General features: G+C 46.2%; 1 protein-coding gene across 3 annotated transcripts in view; it reads right to left on the reverse strand.

Annotated features, from left to right (window-relative positions):
* LOC121005272 (solute carrier organic anion transporter family member 1C1-like) overlaps positions 1-21933 on the reverse strand; it is a 175281-nt gene that overhangs the window by 15388 nt on the left and 137960 nt on the right. For all 3 annotated transcript variants that reach the window (XM_040437923.1, XM_040437907.1, XM_040437915.1), the window contains exon 14: positions 20619-20683. In XM_040437923.1, coding sequence (XP_040293857.1) covers positions 20619-20683 — 65 coding nt within the window. The remainder of the gene's footprint in view (positions 1-20618; positions 20684-21933) is intronic.

Below are 21933 nucleotides of genomic sequence, written 5' to 3' on the forward strand. Positions count from 1 at the left end.
ATGAAGTACCCGGCTAATTAGAATGAAAAGGATTGCCCATCAGCAGCAAATTTTCTGAAGAAAAACTTTTATGTAGATGATGGTCTCATAAGTCTAAAGTCTACAGAATCTGCAATCAAACTAGTGAAAGAAAGCCAAGAGTTATGCGCAAGAGGAAACCTGTGCCTTCACAAATTCATCTCAAATAACCGAGAGGTACTGGAATCCATTAGTGTCTGTGAATGTGCAGCAACAATGAAGAATGTAGATCTCAATTATGATCATCTTCCAGTCAAGAACGTACTTGGATTGGGATGGAATGTAGAGAATGACAAGTTCTTCTTTGAATTATCTATTGAAGAGAAAGTTGCAACTAGACGAACCATTCTTTCTGCAGTGGCTTCTATATTTGATTCATTGGGATTCTTGGCCCCAGTAATCCTCAGAGCAAAAGAAATACTGCAAGAATTATGCAGACAGAAGTTGGGATGGGATGAGCCCATACCTAAAAATTTGAGGCCAAGGTGGGAGATTTGGATAAGAGACTTGCAAAACTTGAGAGAAGTTCGGATACCCAGATGTTTTGTACCTCATGATTTTGGAAAGTACAAGAAAATAGAACTTCATAATTTTTCAATAGATAACAGAAAATATGTGGTAGATTCACCACACTAATATTAAGGTGTCACTGCCTGATAAGCGGTTTAAAATAAAATAGTAAATCTTTATTAGAAGTTCTAGTATAAAAGGGCAAACCAATGTTTCTCGTATTACAGAGACAGGCAATAGTGGGATGTAATTGTGTGGAAAGTGGGATACAGCATATATTATCCGATTTCCAATACCACTGTCACAAACCATACTGAGGGATAGCTGTATTTGAAAGGGCCCCCATCTGTGTAATATATATTGCTCTATTACACAGTGTATTGTGATACTTTAGATACTACTTCTCTACTCTCTGCCCTGCTCCTGACGAAGTGTCCGGCCCAATGGACACAGAAACGCGTTGAGTGTGCTGAGGAGTAGTTATTGCTTAGGTAGCCTTGCTGTACCATGCTCTAGTATCCTGTGAATGCCGGACTCCATTAGGGCTTTCTTTTTTGCTTTATACTTTTTATTAGTTTTAGAAAAGACATACATTGTTATCATTAAAGAAACACAAGTGGCTGCATAGTTAACACCATACATAATCATGTTGGCGACGTTGGTAAAACATATACGTGCCACAATGAAATACTGGACAAAAATAAAAAAATAACTAACAATACATCATAAAAAGAACATAAAAACATACTAACATACGACAGACGTACAGTGCAATTATTGGGGTACATTTGCGCAGGCATATTTTTCCAGATATACGCCCATGTGCAGGACCTTGATTACACAGGTATAATATACTTAATTGTATCAAACAGGGTATGGTACTGCGAGCGGTGAAGCTCTCCAAATGCCCCATTCCCTCTCAAACCTCGCAGCAGCCTCCTCAGTTCCCGCCAGCACACGCTCATATATATAAGTAGAGTTTAACCTTCGGATAACCTCCGTTAGGCAAGGAACATACCGTGATTTCCAATTTTTAACTATGGCCAGTTTGGTTGAAAGGAAAAGGTGTCCCAGAACCACCCTCCTCTCACATGGTATCTCAACCAGATCAATCCATAAAAGAGCTAATGAGGGGGATGGCGGGAGCTGGCATCCCAGCAAATCCGAGGCGAGAGAGAATGTAGCCCTCCAAATATCTTGCAGCCTTGGACAGGACCATAGAATGTTATACAATGTGCCCCTATCGCCACATCCCCGCCAGCATAAACATGAGAGATCCGGAAATATATGACTCAGGCGATCTGGTGTATAATACCACCTTAATATGGTCTTCATCAGAGACTCATAGTGGAGAGCACATCTAATATTTTTTTTTATACAGGAAAAGGCTACCGACCACTGTTCATCAGTGAACACCAACTCCAAATCTCCTTCCCATGCAAGCAGCGGGGTCGTTTTAACAAATAATCCCTTATCCCCCATCATCATATACAGAGGCCGCAGTCGTGTGCATTGTGGCGAAGCCAATGCCCACAGACTAAACACTTCCCGATTGCACACCAGATTAAACGGACAGTTAGTTTTAAAAAAATGTCTAATACACAAATATTTATAAAAATCTGTGTGTGGAATCAGGAACTGCCCATGAAGATATTCAAAGGGGCAAAGGGTATCCGAAATAAATAGTTTGGAGAGAAGGTCCAATCCGCCCCGTGTCCAAGACGACACCGAAATATTCGGAATAAGAAAATTAAGTACAGTCGCTGGGGCACTGGGCGGGAAGGATCCCGACTCCAAAGTACACAATTTATGAAATCGGACCCAACTTTTCAAGGCCATGAATACTAACGACGGGAGGGGTGGCCAAATAAATGTCGGGTGCAGAGCTGCAAGCAAGAGAGCTTTTAAATTACTACCAGGGGATAATATTGCTTCTATATGTACCCACTGTTTCGCATAATTACCTACCCACCATTCCCTTAACTGTGATACCTGCGAAGCCAGGAAGAACTCATGAATATTCGGAAGACCCAATCCCCCTTGGAGTTTAGGTCTCTGCATTATTGCAGTTGCTATTCTCGGTTTATGTCGTTTCCAAATTAGGGCATTAATCAATTTAGAGCACTTCTGAAAGAAACTACTTGGGGGTATAATGGGTAATGTCTTAAATATGTACAGGAGTCTTGGGAGGGTGAACATCTGGAATGATGCAATACGACCCACCCAAGACACCTCATATTTAGCCAATTTATCAAGGTCCTTCTCTAAGAGCCCTAACAATGGGACATAGTTTACTACAAACAGCCTCTTAAATGATGCTGTAAGCTTTATACCCAAATAGTTAATTTGGTTGTTTTGCCAATCCAACTCAAAAGTATCCTTCAGCTTCTTCATCTGCATAGGAGGGATATTTATTGGGAGAGCCTGAGATTTAAGAGCATTTAGTTTATAGAATGAGAGATCTCCAAATCGGGTTATAACGTCCATGGCAGCTATTAAAGACGTTTGAGGAGTTGACAACGTCAAAATGATGTCGTCTGCGTATAGACTGATTTTGTGTTCTATACTCCCTATATCAACTCCTTTCACGTCTGGGCACTGGCGAAGAGCCTGAGCCAGGGGCTCTATAGTCAAAACAAATATCAAGGGGGACAGGGGGCAACCCTGGCGGGTACCATTGCTAATATCGAAAGGGTCTGAGAGTGCCCCATTGACCCATACTCTGGCACTTGGTTGGGTATAAAGTGCCCTGATAGCCGCCAGGATTGCCCCCGTAAATCCCATCCTCCCCAGCACCGAGAAGGCGAACCACCAATTAATGCGGTCAAACGCCTTCTCGGCGTCTAGGGTAACCAAAAGCGTTGGAATTTTTCCCCTCTGGACATAGTCCAGGATATTTAATGTCCGCCTGGTATTATCTTGCAGCTGCCTACCTCTTACAAATCCAACCTGGTCCATATGGACAAGAGCAGTAATACAGGGAGCCAGACGGCTTGCCAACACTTTTGCGTAGATTTTTGCATCTGTATTTAGCAATGATATCGGACGGTAACCCCTTACATCATCCGAAAGAAGGTCAGTTTTGGGAATGGTGACTATCCTCGCCTCCAGCATCTCTTTTGGAGAACGACCGGTACTCACCATTTCCCTAAAAATCTGACATAAATAAGGGGAAAGCTCTCTTTGAAATAACTTATAATATGTATTTGAGAAGCCGTCTGGCCCTGGTGCTTTATTATTCGGTAGTGTCATAATAGCTTCGAGAATTTCCTGCTCTGTCACTGGGGAGTTTAATTTCTCTAACTGGGCGTCAGTAAGACTCGGGAGGTCAATGGAATCTAAAAACTGATCCATGGCCACCGAGTCTACAGAAGACACGTCCGGAAGGGATTCTAAATTATAGAGGGTTTTATAAAAACTCTGAAAAGAATTCGCTATACCTTGGGGATCAATGATCTTTTTATTCGTAGATTTTGACGTTATATAAGGAATCTTATTTTTAGTAGTTCTCTCCTTTAATCTGTGGGCTAATAATTTCCCCGATTTATTATCCTGGGCATAATATAATGCACGGCTCTTTTTTAGATCATTCTCATATCTATAAAGCAAATGCTCCTTCAATTGAAGGCGTAAATTCTGCAACTGAGTTCCTATAGTGGCAGTGGGGTTCATTTTGTTACTGGACTCCAAAGCCCTAATCTGTAGAGTCAAGGCAGTTGTCCGTTCCTCTCTCTCTTTCTTTGCTATACAACCAATTTTAATATGTAAACCTCGCATATAGGCCTTATGGGCATTCCAGAGAGAAAAAGGATTAGATACTGATCCCTCATTAATACGAAAAAATTCCTTTAAACCCTCCTGCAGCGTTAGACCATGTTTACGATGTTCCAATAAATAGGTATTATCACGCCAAAGAAAGCATAGAGGTCTTTTAAAATCCTCACCAATTGTCAAGGTGACGGGCGCATGGTCAGACCATGTAATCGTCCCTATAGATGAGCATACTGCTATATTTAACAAGTGGCGATCTACCAGAAAAAGGTCAATCCTGGAGTATGTCTGGTGGACATTTGAAAAAAAGGAAAAATCCTTTTCTCCCTCATGATGAAACCTCCAAACATCATAAAGATCCTCTCTCAATAAGAGGGAGTTGAGACCCCGGATGGACCCTCCAACCCCTGATGACGAATCCATCACTGGATCCAATATAGAGTTGAAGTCTCCACCCCAGAGGATCAGACCCCTCCTAACCACATTCACCTTAGTCACCAAATTACGTAAGAAACGTAGCTGGTGCCTATTCGGGGCGTATATAAATACCATGGTAAAAATCACGCTATTTACGGATGCCACCATGATAATATATCGTCCATTTTGGTCAACTATGGATTCGATCAGTTGGAATACGACCGAATCCCTAATTGCCACCATCACACCTCTCTGTTTTTTCGCATAATGAGAATGGAAAATGTGTGGAAAATGAGTATTTTTAAGTCTATACGCATCCTCCTTTAGGAGATGTGTCTCGGTTGCGCAGACTATGTCCCCTTTCATGGTCTCTACTTCCCTCCACAGCATGGACCTCTTGAACGGGCTATTTAGGCCCTTCACATTTATTGCAACGATTTTATAAACCATCTGTCCATGGGTTCACGCTGTGGAGGGATTGGACCCCCACCAGATCAGGTTTCTGCCATATTAAAGCCTGTAAGCAACGTATCCCATCTTTGCACTGCCAATCAATACATAAATCACAAACAATTTTACATAAAAAGGAAAAGAAACAAGAGAAAAAAAGAACAACATAAACCACAATTATTTTAACACAAACACAAACCCGGCATATAATGCCGTTAATCCTATAAAGGGACATATATTTCGGCTCATGGCCAGAAAGGGCTGCTCGACGTTGCCCCCACCCCCTCTACCCTGGTGAATTTCCCTGGACCCCCATCAACTATAGGGCCTTTTCCCCTGGGTCACTAAATGCCATTCAGAGTCCAGGGAAGTAGATGGACATTGACTTTTATCCGGGATTTCCATCTCAATATTCCAAGAGTCTAACAGGTGCTTCCCGGACTTCATGGAAGTTACAACATGTGCGGTTCCCTGATGATGGATCAAGACTCTGGTCGGGAATCCCCATCTATAAGGAATATTATTCCGTCGCAATGCAGCAGTAAACGCACCCAACTGACGGCGCTGTTGCAAGGTGGTAGCGGATACATCCGCAAAAATCTTAATCTGGTGGTACGGAGAAGGCAAAGTACCTAATTTTCTAGATGCTGCTAAAAGCACCTCTTTAACGTGAAAGAAGTGGATCCGTACCACGGTATCTCTCGGTAATGAGCTAGGGAGGTGCTTAGGTCTCATCACCCTATGCGCTCTATCCAGGGTCAAGTCCTGTGGGGTGAGTTCAGGAGTCAGAATTTTCATTATACTCTGTAGGTAGGGAATCAGGTCTTTTAATGCAATATCTTCAGGGATCCCTCGAAATTTGAGGTTATTCCGGCGTGATCTATCTTCTAGATCAACTACCTTGGCCTTAAGCCACGCTATTTCCCCCTTTAGATTACTATGAGCCTCTTTCAATTGGTTATAAGATGTAGCGTATTCCTCCATCCTTGATTCAATAGAATCCACCCTACTCCCCACCTCTACCACCGCCATCTGTAACGGGCGAACCAAGGCACTTAAATCTTTATGCATCGAATTGCTAAAAAGAACCAGCATGTCTTTTAGTAAGTTACCTGATGCAGGTTGATCATCAGTGGGGATCGCCTGGATTGTTTGAGTGGTGCAGTCAATCACCTCGCTCACCTCATGCATCGGGGTTGGAGTTTCCCCGTCCTGCTGTTTGCTTGCTTGTGCCCGTCCCACTCCAATCGACTGTAACGCTGAAGTCAAACAACCGACATACCTCTGGGAGCCCTCCGTCTCCATCTGCGGATCACGAGGATCTCCAGGTCTCTCACACCTGGTTTGAGAGCCCGCTGGTCCGGACGGATGTAAGCCCGACAGTGAGTTTGCCACCAACTCACGTCTGGTGGTGTTCCGGGTCTCTACCTTTTCCGGATCACGCTAATGCGGTGATAGAGGCAGTACTGGAAGTGAGGGAGGTGGTGGCGAGGGAATACCTCCAGGGGTTCCCTTTTCCATGAAGGCATCCAGCTTCCCCTGTTTCTTCCCCGACCTCATACCTCTGGTCATTTCCACTTCACTTCACTTCAGCTATAACGTAAACTCAATCGTGGAGTGCACGGCCCGCTACACACGGCCTGTTATACCGCCGCTATACCGCTGTCACCGGGTAGTCGAGCAGGAGCAGGAGCACGCCGTGAGCTCTCACCTCACGCAGCCATCTTACTCAGCCAGCAAGCCACGCCCCCAACTATTTCTGGTGCAGTTTTAACCTTTACATTAGGGCTTTCTAACTGAGTGTCTCTCTTAGCGGCTTTATTGATACCGTAGTACAGAGTACACTGATTCACCCAGGATAGAGCACTTGACAGCATCTCACTGTGCTGCATCCCACAGTTTTTTTGTTACTTTGGAGCCTAAGTATACTATTGGCTCCTAGGTGTAGGGCCCCCTGACAGCGGCTGATCAATACCGCTTGTGGGAGGCTTTACTTTTTTCAGTGGGAAGGCGCAGTAGACATACTGGACCAGTAGTGAAATCACCCCGTAATCAATGAGGGGTTGCTCTGTTCAGCACTGGTTCTCAGCTTATACTATGCGGATACTGGGACAGGTGGTTACCGTTATACACACCTACCCATGATCGCCAATTCGGTGTGGGAATGCACCAGTCACAATACACTGTGTAATAGAGCAATATATATTACACAGATGGTGGTCATTTCAAATACAGCTATCCCTCAGTAGTGTTTGTGACGGTGGTATTGGAAATTGGATAATATATGCTGTATCCCACTTTCCACACAATTACATCTCACTATTGCCTGTCTCTGTAATCAGAGAAACATTGGTTTGCCCTTTTATACTAGAACTTCTAATAAAGATTTATTATTTTATTTTAAACCGCTTATCAGGCAGTGACACCTTCATAATTTTTCAGATGCAAGTAGTTATGGTTATGGTCAGTGCTCCTACATCAGAGTAATAGGAGAAGAAAAGATACACCGTGCTCTGGTTATAGGGAAGGCCTGAGTTGCACCTACTAGTATTCAGACAATACCAAGACTTGAACTGACAGCAGCCATAGTTTCAGCATCAGTAAGCAAGTTTCTGAGAGAAGAATTGGAATTAAAAATAGATGAAGAATATTTTTGGACAGACTCACAAGTTGTCCTAGGATACATAAACAACGAAGCTCGGAGATTCCATATCTTTGTTGCCAACAGAGTTGAAAAAAATTGGGAAATAACAATCCAGAACATTGGCATCACATTGACACAAAGCATAACCCAGCAGATCATGTTCAAGATGCCTAAGGCCTCTTTCACACGGGCGTCGCGTTTTGGCTTTGGATGCGTCCCGGGTGCATGGTGGCAAACCCGCGCGAGTAGGTATGTAATTGCAGTCAGTTTTGACTGCGATTGCGTTCCGTTGTTCAGTTTTTAGCGCGTGGGTGCAATGAGTTTTGCACGCGCATGATAAAAAACTGAATGTGGTACCCAGACCCGAACTTCTTCACTGAAGTTCAGGTTTGGGTTCAAGGTTGTGTAGATGTAATTATTTTCCCTTATAACATGGTTATAACATCCCCATCATCCTAGTGCTAAAATGGCCAGCCTCTGTACTCACTTTCACTATGAATGCACTGCAGCGAGCTGCCCGGCCGGCGCGTGACTGACGTCACTAAGTAACGCTCCTGCTTCCTGAATTAAGTGTGAGGAGCGTTACTAAGTGCAAGTCCAAGTCCTACCACTAAGAACATAGAATTATAGGTAATTTTGGTGGGAGTGTACCTGGCCAGCTAAGACCTGTCATAGGTTGCTAGTATAGCTTATATGTGTATACAGCTAGTCCTGCCAATAGCCTTAATACAGTTCCTATGTTTATGTGTTAAAGACAAAAGCTGAGTTATTTACTGTGACATCATGTTTTGGATGTCATATAACTGTTATATATTGTGTTCACAGAAGCAGAAAAAGATAATATGCCTTTAAGATTCATTTTGTAATGTAAGGTAAGCTCAATGAAACAGCAGAAACAACAGAAAGCATAGTGTTAATCTGTTGTTGCTGGGCAGAAGTCTAGACCAATCACAGCCAGCTTCTCACAGAGCAAGAGTTTTCACCAATCATAGCCAGCCTCACACACAGCCTGTCTGGGAATTCCCCTGGCAGGAGCTGCTAGAATCATTATTCACCAGAGACAGGAGCTGAAGAGACATTCACTCCACTGAGAGCTGTGTTTTTATGGAAGCAGAGAGGCCAACATAGGTATTTAAAACAGTTATATAATGTTATTACTGTTAGTATAGTGATTAGAACTGTATACTGATCTGGTTATATGTATGTTTACTTACAGTTCCACCATACTGAGCCATACAATCCATACAAATTGCAAAAGAAAACTGCAATCTGCAGTAGAACTATTAGTTAGACCTCAGATATACCTCTCAGATGTATTATAAAGTGCTTAAATAACTTACAGGGAACCTGTCACCGGGATTTTGTGTATAGAGCTGAGGACATGGGCTGCTAGATCACCGCTAGCACATCTGCAATATCCAGCCCCCATAGCTCTCTGTGCTTTTATTGTGTAAAAAAACGATTTGATACATATGCAAATTAACCTGAGATGAGTCCTGTCCCTGAGATGAGGACTCATCTCAGGTTAATTTGCATATGTATCAAATCGTTTTTTTTACACAATAAAAGCACACAGAGCTATGGGGATTGGGTATTGCGGATGTGCTAGCGGCCATCTAGCAACCCATGTCCTCAGCTCTATACAAAAAATCCCGGTGACCGGTTCCCTTTAAAGTGACAGTACAGATACTGAAGAGAGAAATATATCCACCATTTTATGTTAAATGACAAGATTCAACAGTTGAACCACCATCTTATGCATACCGCCATTTTGTGATATCTTTTTAACACGTGTTATGTACATGGACTATCTGCTGCGGAGGCGGCAGTGTTATATACGAAGAAAATTTGAAGTTAATAAAGAAGTTATTTAAAGCATTTGGTGTGCTCTTTAAACCTACTGTTTACATAGAATGGCGCTAGAGGAATTACAGAGTAATAGACAGTCTGGTTAGACAAAAAAGTCAGAGATATCAGAATTCTTCTAATGCCACAGTGCAAAAGGCACTTCATAATGCTGCGCCTGCCACACCCGTCCTCTCGCCTCCCACCTGGGCCGCTGCACTTTCACAACACTGCAATGTCATGTTTCGGTCTTAAGAAAGCCTTTTCAAGCTTAAATAAGACTTCTTTAAAGCTGAATTGTTACATTTTGGTGTTATAGTTAAAGGCACAATAAAGCAGTGAATTTGGCAATGGTTTGATGAGCCCCTGACTGGATAAGGACTTCTGTGATTCCCCCCTCCCCATTTGCCTTGGTTGTGGGTCCCCCCCTTCTTTTTTTGTACTTCCTGAGGGGGTTAAAATATGTGGGTGGCCTGGGCCAGCAATAGGCTGGGTTTTCAGCAGCGCGGGCGTTAAAACACCACTGGGCTGTTTGCTGCCCCCGCCCCTTCCCTCCATGTGCTCAGGAGAGCCAGCCCCCACAGTATATATAGTCCTCCCCCTTCCTCTATTCCCACCTTGGCCGGCCAGCGGTTCTTCTAGACATGTACCTGGTGCCAAGAGGTCCGCAGGTAACCATCTGATGGCGGCTATCCTGGTGAGAATTCAGTTGGGGGGGGATAGCTGGCTGCGTTCGCTTCTGAGTGTGCCTGCCATCCCTCCTCCTCAAGCTGCTTCATGCACGCTCCCTCCTTCTGCTCCGTAGGGCGCTTTGGTCCCTATTCCTGCAGTGGGGGGCTGGTGGTCTTCTTGGCACACCCCCCCCCCCCCCCCCCTTGGGCCACAGTCCCCCGTGCCTGGTGGGCACCTTGCGTGCAGCACGTACTGCTACTGTGGCCTCCCCATTAACGGAGGAACGGCCATCGCAGGACTGCGCTCACGCCCTGCCCATTCCTCCTGCTGTCTATCTTCCCGCACCTCCGTCCTTCTTTGCCATAGAGCGCACATTAATTACTGTAATGGGTGCACAGGCCAGCTCTTCTTTAGCCTCTGAGTGGCCTCTCACCCCTCCTCAACCATTTACACACCCCACATTACTGATCCTGCTCCACCTTAGCCCCATGTTCCCCCTATGTCTTATACAGGCCCACCTGATGTACACTGAGCAAAAATATAAACGCAACACTTTCGGTTTTGCTCCCATTTTGCATGAGCTGAACTCAAAGATCTGAAACATTTTCTACATACACAAAAGACCCATTACTCTCAAATATTGTTCACAAATCTGTCTAAATCTGTGTTAGTGAGCTCTTCTCCTTTGCCGAGATAATCCATCCCACCTCACAGGTGTGGCATATCAAGGTGCTGATTAGACAGCATGAATATTGCACACGTGTGCCTTAGACTGCCCACAATAAAAGGCCACTCGGAAATGTTCAGTTTGATCACACAGCACAATGCCACAGATGTTTTAGGGAGCGTGCAATTGGCATGCTGACTGCAGGAATGTCTACCAGAGCTGTTGCCCGTTCAATTAATGTTCATTTCTCTACCATAAGCCGTCTCCAAAGGCGTTTCAGAGAATTTAGCAGTACATCCAACCGGCCTCATAACAGCAGACCACTTGTAACCACACCAGCCCAGGACCTCCACATCCAGCATGTTCACCACTATGATCGTCTTAGACCAGCCACCCAGAAAACTGCAGCAACAATCGGTTTGCATAACCAAAAATCTGCACAAACTGTCAGAAACCATCTCAGGGAAGCTCATCTGCATGCTCATCGTTGTCATCGGGGACTGGACCTGACTGCAGTTCGTCATTGTAACCGACTTGAGTGGGCAAATGCTCACATTCGTTGGCGTCTGGCACGTTGGAGAGGCGTTCTGTTCACGGATGAGTCACGGTTTTCACTGTTCAGGGCAGATGGCAGACAGCATGTGTGGCATCGCGTGGGTGAGCGGTTTGCTGATGTCAACATTGTGGATCGAGTGGCCCATGGTGGTGGTGGGGTTATGGTATGGGCAACGAACACAGGTGCATTTTATTGATGGCATTTTGAATGCACAGATATACCGTGACGAGATCCTGAGGCCCACTGTTGTGCCATTCATCCACGACCATCACCTCATGTTGCAGCATGATAATGCACGGCCCCCTATTGCAAGGATCTGTACACAATTCCTGGAAGCTGAAAACATCCCAGTTCTTGCATGGCCAGCATACTCACTGGACATGTCACCCATTGAGCATGTTTTGGATGGTCTGGATTGGCATATACGACAGCGTGTTCCAGTTCCTGCCAATATTCTGCAACTTTGCACAGCTATTGAAGAGGAGTGGACCAACATTCCACAGGCCACAATCAACAACCTGATCACGTTTTATCAAACGTTTCGGGGTCCCAATAGCACCCGACAAAACTGAAGTCCTGGTCACATGCCTATCGTTTTAGGTATTGAGATTGATTCCGTTGAAATGGTTTTTCACCTGCCCGCTGACAAACTTGAGAAATTGCTATAAATAATCCAAGGTTTTTTATCAATTTGGAAAGCCACACTCCTTCAGGTCCAATCCCTCCTTGGTTTGTTGGTTTTCGCTTGCAGGGTCATGCGCGTGGGAAGAGTCTTTTCCTATTGCCTTTCCCCTGCCACCCCCGGGGCCACTTCCCCCCGTCACCATATTCACATTACTAGCTCCTTAAAAGCGGATTTACGGGTATGGCAGGTTTTCCTTTCCTCTTACAATGGCCATACTTCATGGCTGGCGAACACACCAATTCGGAATTTCCTTGTTTACAGATTCCTCGGGCTTCTATGGTTTTGGAGCCATTTTGGTTAACAACTGGTGCGCTGAGTCTTGGCCCTCTTTTGTTTTTTTAAAAAACCTGAACTATCGTAGTGGTTGAGCTTTGGGGCCCTAGGTTGGCTAACCATCATGTTTGCTTTTGGACAGATAACTTGAGTGTTGTTCATTGTATTAATGATTTGCTTGTCCTCAGCCTCTTGCGCCATTTAGTGTTACAATGTCTAGAGCATAACATATACTTCAGGGCCCGTCATGGCCCTGGCACCTCTAACCTTACTGCGGATGCCCTCTCTCGGTTTCATTGGCAGGATTTCAGAGCCCTCCTCCCAGGAGCATGTCCGGATGGCGTGACATGTCCGCAACACCTCTGGCGCTTGATGGAGAACAGCTAATGTTCCTTATATCCTCTTCTGTTACTCCAGTGACTTGGAGAGATCACAGTAAGGCGTGGAACTAATTTCTTTCCCTGGGTGGGAACCGAGATCTGTGTAGAGATGAGGTTCGATTGCAGGTTACTGTCGAATTTTTGGGTTCTCTTGGTTTTTCCACTTCGGTAGCCCAGCGCACGCTGTCAGGGGTTGCCTTCCACTCATGTATTCTTTGTTGGGCCGACGTTACTAAAGCCTTTTTGATTACCCAGGCCCTTTGAGGTTGGCGCAAGAAATTTGTCCGCACAGAATGCCGGCGGCCAGTCTCTTACCAGCTGCTTTGTCGGTTAATTGCTGCCTGCCCTGCTGTTTGCAGTTCCCCTTTCAAGGCGGCTCTGTTATCAACCTGCTTCAGCCTTTCCTTTTTTGGCGCCCTCCGGGTTGGTGAAATGAAGCCAGGTGGCCTCCTCCCCAATGATATAGCACTGGGCAATGTGTTGGTACGGGTCAGAATCCGTCGCTCTAAAACGGACATTTTGGGCAGGGGTGCATGGAAACCCCCTGCACCAGGTCCCGGGCCCAGAGTGCCCGGTATGCTTGGTCATCGAATGCAAAACCGTGTGCCCAGGTGGTTATAATTTCTTAGTCCACCAGGATCTCTCCCCCTTACCAAGTTCCAATTTAATTCCCTCTTTAAAAGATGTTTGCGTCAGGCGGGCTACGACCCTTGTTTGTTCGGTACCACATTCCTTTCGAATCGGCGATGCCACGGAGGCTGCTAGGGCGGGCCTTCCGGAGGCAGAGTTGAAGCGGATTGGCAGATGGCGATCTTCTTCTTTTGCGACTTATATCCGCCCCCTGACTTTCTGTGAGAAAAAAAAAAATATATATTTTTTAATTACACCTGCTGCACTTGCCTTCTAATGATCCTCTATTTGCATGTTCTATTTTATGTTTGTTATAGGTGCTCTTCATCCAGCAGTCTGGATCATCAGCCATTCTTATGTTTTTTGGGTGGCCCAGAAAGCAGACTGCAGAGCGGGTGGTCGTAATTTAGGTTTTCCTGAGGTGTATGTGTTCTGGCGTGGTATCCATGGTCTCCGCTGGTCTCAAGTCCTTCACGAGGTGGTAGACATTAGCAGGTCCACAGCCGGGCCTGTTATTCTGGTTATCCATGCCGGGGAATATGATCTCTGCACCTTAAGGCTGGTGGAGCTCATGATGCTTATGCGGGCAGACATGGAGCGCTTTGCTTCCTTTTTGCCTGAGATGGTCCTGGTCTGGTCGGAGATTGTTCCTCGCGTTGTCTGGCATGGTGCTAGGGATTCTGAGGCCATGGAAAAATGCAACAGTGCGGTGAATGCCCAGATCTCACGCTTTATCCGGTCCCGGTCGGGTATAGTGGTGCGCCACCTTCAATTGGAGGGAGATAACAGAGCTTTGATGCGTCCGGGCGGTGTCCATTTATCTGACATCGGCCTTGACATTTTCCTATCCGGTTTACAGGATAGGGTTGAGCAAGTTATGTTTATGTTGGGTGGTGGTCGGAGCCTGGGTAGGAGTAGAGTGGCTCCTCCGTGGCGGTATGAACACAATCAAGAGTACGGGGTGAAGAAAAATGGCGGACTTGCCCGCTGGGAGTCCAGCAGCCGGCATACCGCTCCTGATGATTGATGGTTCGAGCAGTTCACGGCTCATGTTTTCTGTGTAATAGAAGAAAATAAAATAAAGCTGTGGCCAATCACCACCCAACAAGATGGTAGTCCTGTGTCAATTTCCTTGGGTTGGGTTGGCTTGTGTGTGTGTATGGGGAATTTGTTGCTTGCCCTGGTTTCGGGCTGGGTATCCCAGCAGTCTGATGAGCCCCCGACTGGATAGGGAGGGGGGTCAGGGACTGCTGGGATCCCCCCTCCCCATTTGCCTTGGTTGTGGATCCCCCCCTTTTTTGTCCTTCCTGAGGAGGTTAGAGTATGTGGGTGGCCTGGGCCAGCACTAGGCTGGGTTTTCAGCAGCGCAGGGGTTAAAACACCACTGAGCTGATTGCTGCCCCCTCCCCTTCCCTCCATGTGCTCAGGAGAGCCAGCCCCCACAGTATATATAGTCCTCCCCCTTCCTCTATTCCCCCCTTGGCCGGCAAGCGGTTGTTCCCGCCCGGCCTTTGTTTTGTTGATAGTGGATTAGGGTCGTGGTTTTGGCTGTTCCCGGTTATTTACCAGTGTTTGCTGCGTTCCTGATTTCTGTTTCCTTTTGTAGTCTGCATCGCTTATACTGCCTATTAAGTCACAGCTGGCAGTATGAACACAATCAAGAGTACGGGGTGAAGAAAAATGGCGGACTTGCCCGCTGGGAGTCCAGCGGCCAGCATACCTCTCCTGATTGATGGTTCGAGGTTTTCTGTGTCATAGGAGAAAATAAAATAAAGCTGTGGCTGGTCACCACCCAACAAGATGGTAGTCCTGTGTCGATTTCCTTGGGTTGGGTTGGCTTGTGTTTGTGTGCGGGTGGGGATTTGTTGCTTGCTCTGTTTTTGGGCTGGGTTTCCCAGCAGTCTGAGCTAATGGGGCAGTCTGGTGCATTTAATCCTGATTATTGTTGTTGTCTATAGGTGGTACTAGGTTCAATCTCTGTTCTGTTATTGGGGTACTGTTACTGTTGCAATAGAACTTTGGTTGTCACTGTTATGATGGTACTGTCATTGTCATGGGCTTAACTAGAAAAGGATGTGACCCATAGCAAATTTTTGGCTCTCCCACACAATTTTGGTAGTTATGTCCCCTTAGTGCCTCTGCAGAGTAGTTATACCCTCTTGGTGCCGCTACACAGTAGGTATGCCCCCCTAGTGCCCCCTTCACAGTAGTTATGCCCCCTTAGTGCTTCCAGACACAGTAGTTTGTCCCCTTAGTGCCCCTACACAGTATTTATGCCCCCTTAGTGTCCCCACAAATTAGTTATGCCCCCTTAGTGCCCCCGGTACAATGCCCTTTTAGTTCTCCCTTCACAGTAGCAAACTCTCTTACTGCCCCCACACAGTAATGCTCCATTTTAGTTGCCACAAACAGTTATACTCCCCCTTAGTGCCTCCTTACACTAGTGAAGCAGTCTGTGGTGTAAATAATAATAATAATACTCACCTAGCCCACATCCTGCCCTCCCATCAAAAGGCGCAATGCAGTGACGCAATCTCGTCTGCTGGTTGAGATAGTGCATATCCTGGAGAATAATCCTCTTTTACTCAGACTAGTAGGTACAATGTCATTGCTCCAAGCCTGCAGGGAAGAGCATGCCGGCGAATAAGGCTTGGGCCATGATGTATGCCACTGCAGGCCCCGTACCAGCCTCTATAGTGGTAGTTCCGTCCTTGTCACTGTTATAGGACACTGTGGCTGCCAGTGTGATGGTAGCATTGTGGCTGTATATAGGGATCCTGTGGCTGTCACTGTCATGGAGTATTGAGAGTGCTGTTGCTGTGATGGAGATATTGTTGCTGTCACTATTATGGGGGCACTGTGGCTGTGATTGTTATGGGATCATGGTGGCTCAGTGGTTAGTGATGCATGCCACCATTATGCTCTGACTATGACCTACATATGCTTGTAAACCAAAAGCATTGCAATTAGTTGATTCATGTGTGAATGGAATCGTATGATCTAAGCTTTGGCGGACAAAAATAAAGACTACCGAATTGTAGTAAAATTTTGAGTGCTGTCCTGATATATTGATTATGGTATCAGAATAGCATTGAATTAAGGTATCAGGAATTCTCAGTGGTTAGTGATTCCATGTGGGGTTGGGGCCCTGGCTTAAAATCTGACCTACGGCAACATCTGTGTTTGTGTGGGATTCCTTTGGGTAAGGGCTGATTTACACGACCGTATTTGTGTCCACATCCATTTCGCAATTTTGTGGAATGGATGCAGACCCACACATTCCCATAAGTCTGCAAAAGATGCAGACAATATCTTTCCGATCTGCGGCCCTGCAAAATAAATCATGTCCTATTCTTGTCTGCAATCTTATTGCTGGCTGTGTACATTCTGCCAAAATGCGGAAAGCACGCGGCAGGTATCTGTGTTTTGTGGATCCGCAATTTGCAGACTGCAAAACACATACGGTAGTCTGAATGAGCCCTAATCGAGTTTCCTCCCACATTCCAAGAATAAAGAGGTAAATTGGCTTCCTATGAAATTGACCATAGTGGATGTTGGGGATAAGCGCCTATAGAGTTGCCGATGTCCCTTTTCCAGTGGCGTCGCCAAGGGGGTGCCAGAGGGGGGCATGGCCCCCCCTACATCACGCTGTGCCCCCCCAACTAAAAAAAATGCCCCCCCCCAACTGAGTGGCTGCAGCCGGGCACAGGGAGATGAGCGCTTCCATTGCGCTCATCTCCATAGTCATCTGCCTGTGCTGCGGCGGGGCAGGGGAGGTAGAGCCTATCAGAGGCCGGCGTAGGCGGCGCGATGACGTCCTCGCGCCCCCTGAGCCATACAGCGCGGGACACAGGCCAGAAGAGGCCTGCATCGCATCGCTGACATGGAGGTAAGTATAAGTGTTTTTTTTTTTACAATAGTTTTACAGGCACATTAGGGGGACTCTTGTTACTGGCACATTGAGGGGGCTTAATACTGGCACATTGGGGGGACTTATTACTGGCACATGATGGGGGGATTATTACTGGCACATGATGGGGGCTTATTACTGGCACATGATGGGGGGATTATTACTGGCACATGATGTGGGGCTTATTACTGGCACATGATGGGGGCGCTTATTACTGGCACATGATGGGGGGCTTATTACTGGCACATGATGGGGGGCTTATTACTGGCACATGATGGGGGGCTTATTACTGGCACATGATGGGGGGCTTATTACTGGCACATGATGGGGTGGCTTATTACTGGCACATGATGGGGTGGCTTATTACTGGCACATGATGGGGTGGCTTATTACTGGCACATGATGGGGTGGCTTATTACTGGCACATGATGGGGGGCTTATTACTGGCACATGATGGGGGGCTTATTACTGGAACATGATGGGGGGGCTTATAACTGGCACATGATGGGGGGCTTATTACTGGCACATGATGGGGGGCTTATTACTGGCACATGATGGGTGGCTTATTACTGGCACATGATGGGGTGGCTTATTACTGGCACATGATGGGTGGCTTATTACTGGCACATGATGGGGTGGCTTATTACTGGCACATAATGGGGGCTTATTACTGAAACATGATGGGGGGCTTATTACTGGAACATGATGGGGGGCTTATTACTGGCACATGATGGGGGGATTATTACTGGCACATGATGGGGGGCTAATTACTGGCACATGATGGGGGGGCTTATTACTGGCACATGATGGGGGGCTTATTACTGGCACATGATGGGGTGGCTTATTACTGGCACATGATGGGGTGGCTTATTACTGGCACATGATGGGGTGGCTTATTACTGGCACATGATGGGGTGGCTTATTACTGGCGCATGATGGGGGGCTTATTACTGGCACATAATGGGGGGGCTTATTACTGGCACATGATGGGGGGCTTATTACTGGCACATGATGGGGGGCTTATTACTGAAACATGATGGGGGGCTTATTACTGGAACATGATGGGGGGCTTATTACTGGCACATGATGGGGGCTTATTACTGGCACATGATGGGGGGGCTTATTACTGGCACATGATGGGGGGACTTATTACTGGCACATGATGGGGGGCTTATTACTGGCACATGATGGGGGGCTTATTACTGGCACATGATGGGGGGCTTATTACTGGCACATGATGGGGGGCTTATTACTGGCACATGATGGGGGGGCTAATTACTGGCACATGATGGGGGGCTTATTGCTGGCACATGATGGGGGGCTTATTACTGGCACGTGATGGGGGCTGGGCTCTTATTACTGGCACGTGATGGGGGGCTGGGCTCTTATTACTGGCACATTGGGGGGCTCCTGTTACTGGCACGTGATGGGGGCCTCTTGTTACTGGCACGTGATGGGGGGGCTCTTGTTACTGGCACGTGATTGGGGACACTTATTACTGGCACGTTATTGGGGGCTCTTATTACTGCCACGTTATTTGGGGCACTTATTACTGGCACATTATTGGTGGGAACTATAGGGGCATCTACTGAGGCCACAAAGAAGGGGTATTTTATATGGGGGGCTCTGTACAGTAGCATTTTATACTGGGACACATTGTGGTGGGTAATTTGGGGAAGGGGGAGAGGAGTACTATGGAGTAATCTATGGGGGGCACTAAGAAGGGGTATTTTATACTTGCAAATTATGGGGGACACTGAGGGCATCTACTGGGGCACGATATATGGGGCATTTTATACTGGTACATTATGGGGGGCACTAGGAGGAAGGGGGAGAGAAGCACTATGGGGGCATTTACTGGGGGCACTATATAGGGGTATTTTATACTGGCACATTATGGGGGCACTATGGAGACATTAGCTCAACTTGAGGCATTACAAGGGGGTATTTTTTGCACTGTCACATTATAAGGAGAATTATTTCTACTGGGGGAGGGGGGCTTTATTACTCGCCCATGGTATGACCCACTAGTAGCAGCACCAGCCTCTCCCTGCTCTGCTATCCCTCTGCCCCTTCTCCAAATCCTTATTATGAGATCTTTCTTATTAGGATAAAACACAACATCAGCTCCACCGAGCCCCCCAGCCAAAGTGTTGAAGTGGTGTCCGAGATCCCCAAGGGCCAAGCCAAGTAATTGTAAGTTTTCATGTGAAATATGTTTATGCTATACACATATAGCATACACTGTGCCACACAATATACAGTATACCTCTACACTGTGTAGTCTGTTCTAAAAGCACCCTTGTTCTGTGGCGGCGGACAGAAAATAATCTGGAAGTGCCCCTCCCGAGACCAGGCTCTGGATCCGCCACTGGACCGCTCACAGAAGTGTACATTTCTTCTAAACTGTAATCCGTATCCTCTGACCTGCAGAAATCAGCACTCGCTGGATAACAACTAACAGACAGTGCCTGTAGGCTGTAGCCTGGCCCTGTTACCGAAGCTAGCCGAGTGGTATAAGGTTAAGGTACCAGTAGAGATGAGCGGCCGCTTAATCCTGATTTTAAAGTTAAAGTTACTGCAGGATATGGATTACAGTTTAGAAATGTCAAATGTACACTCCTGTGAGAGGCGGAAGGGGGATCTGTGGCTGACACTGTTATAGGGAGGGGGATCTGTGGATGACACTGTTATAGGGAGGGGGATCTGTGGATGACACTGTTATAGGGAGGGGGATCTGTGGATGACACTGTTATAGGGAGGGGGATCTGTGGATGACACTGTTATGGAGGGGGAAATGGGGATGAAACATATAGCATAAGATGCTATATACGGCATGTGTCATCCACAGATCCCCCCCCCCCCCCCCCCATAGCAGTGTCATCCACAGATCCCCCTCCCTATAAAAGTGTCATCCACAGACAACTAGGACATGTTGAAATCTGAGTGATTGTTTTTTTTTTTTTTTAACCACAGACAGCAGGACTTTTCTTCTCTGTTGTGGTTTTAGGTATTGGGTAAAGTATCGCAGCATTTCTAAGCATACTTGTGTAAATGTATCGTTGTTATAGCTGCCCTCCCTACTTTTGTCCTGGCCCCCAGTGTGCCCCCCCAAAATTTGAAAGCTAGAGACGCCACTGCCCTTTTCCACAAGAATCCTCCTTTATCACCACTCATGACATCCACTTACCTAATGTTCTGATCAGTAACATGTAGACACCGATAGCCAGAGGCCTCAGCTCCTGACATACGCACCTGCAGGGGAGCAGAGAGGGGTTAGAAGAGAAAATATTAGGCTTGTACACCAAAGACAAGAAACTGAGGAACAGGACAGACAATGGGGCCAGCATTTCAATCCTCACCCAATGTCCAGACAGATTGTTCTGCCTCCCTCTCTCTCCCTGTAAATCATGTAGCTACGGGCAGCTTTGCCTTCCTGTTTATCCTTGTTAATTATGTACAGTAGGTAAAAAAAATTCCCTGTAAATGATGTAGGCACTGATAGTACTGCCCTTCTGTCTCTCCCTGTAAATAATGTAGGTACTGATAGCACTGCCACATTGTCTCTCCCTGTAAATGATGTAGGTACTGATAGCACTGCCTTCCTGTCTCTCCCTGTAAAAGATGTAGCTACTGATAGTACTACCACCCTGTCTCTCCCTGTAAATTATGTAAGTACTGATGGTACTGCCTTCCTGTCTCTCCCTGTAAATAATGTAGGTACTGATAGTACTGCCACCATGTCTCTCCCTGTAAATGATGTAAGTACTGATAGCACTGCCACCCTGTCTCTCCCTGTAAATGATGTAGGTACTGATAGTACTGCCACCATGTCTCTCCCTGTAAATGATGTAGGTACTGACAGCACTGCCTTCCTGTCTCTCCCTGTAAATGATGTAGGTACTGATAGTATTGCCACCCTGTCTCTCCCTGTAAATGAAGTAGGTACTGATAGCACTGCCTCCCTGTCATTCCCTGTAAATCATATTAGTACTGATAGTACTGCCTCCCTGTCTTTCCCTGTAAATCATGTTGGTACTAATAGTACTGCCTTTCTGTCTAACATAGTAACATAGTTTATAAGTCCAAAAAAAGACACCTGTCTATCCAGGTTAACCTGTTATCCTGCAAGTTGATCCAGAGGAAGGCAAAAAAAAGAACTGTGAGGTAGAAGCCAATATTCCCCACTTTAGGGGAAAAAAATTCCTTCCCAACTCCAATCAGGCATTCAGATAACTCCCTGGATCAACGACCCCTCTCTAGTAGCTATAACCTGTAATATTATTACACTCCAGAAATACATCCAGGCCCCTCTTTAACTCTTCATGTAAATTATGTAGTGTAAGTACTGATAGTACTGCCACCCTGTCTCTCCCTGTAAATGATGTAGGTACTAATAGTACTATCACCCCCCTTTGTCTCCCTGTAAATGATATAGGCACTGATAATACTGCCACCCTGTCTCTCCCTGTAATGATGTAGGTATTGATAGTACTTCCTCCCTG

This window comes from Bufo bufo, chromosome 1, assembly GCF_905171765.1.
Source record: "Bufo bufo chromosome 1, aBufBuf1.1, whole genome shotgun sequence".
NCBI classification, from domain to species: domain Eukaryota; kingdom Metazoa; phylum Chordata; class Amphibia; order Anura; family Bufonidae; genus Bufo; species Bufo bufo.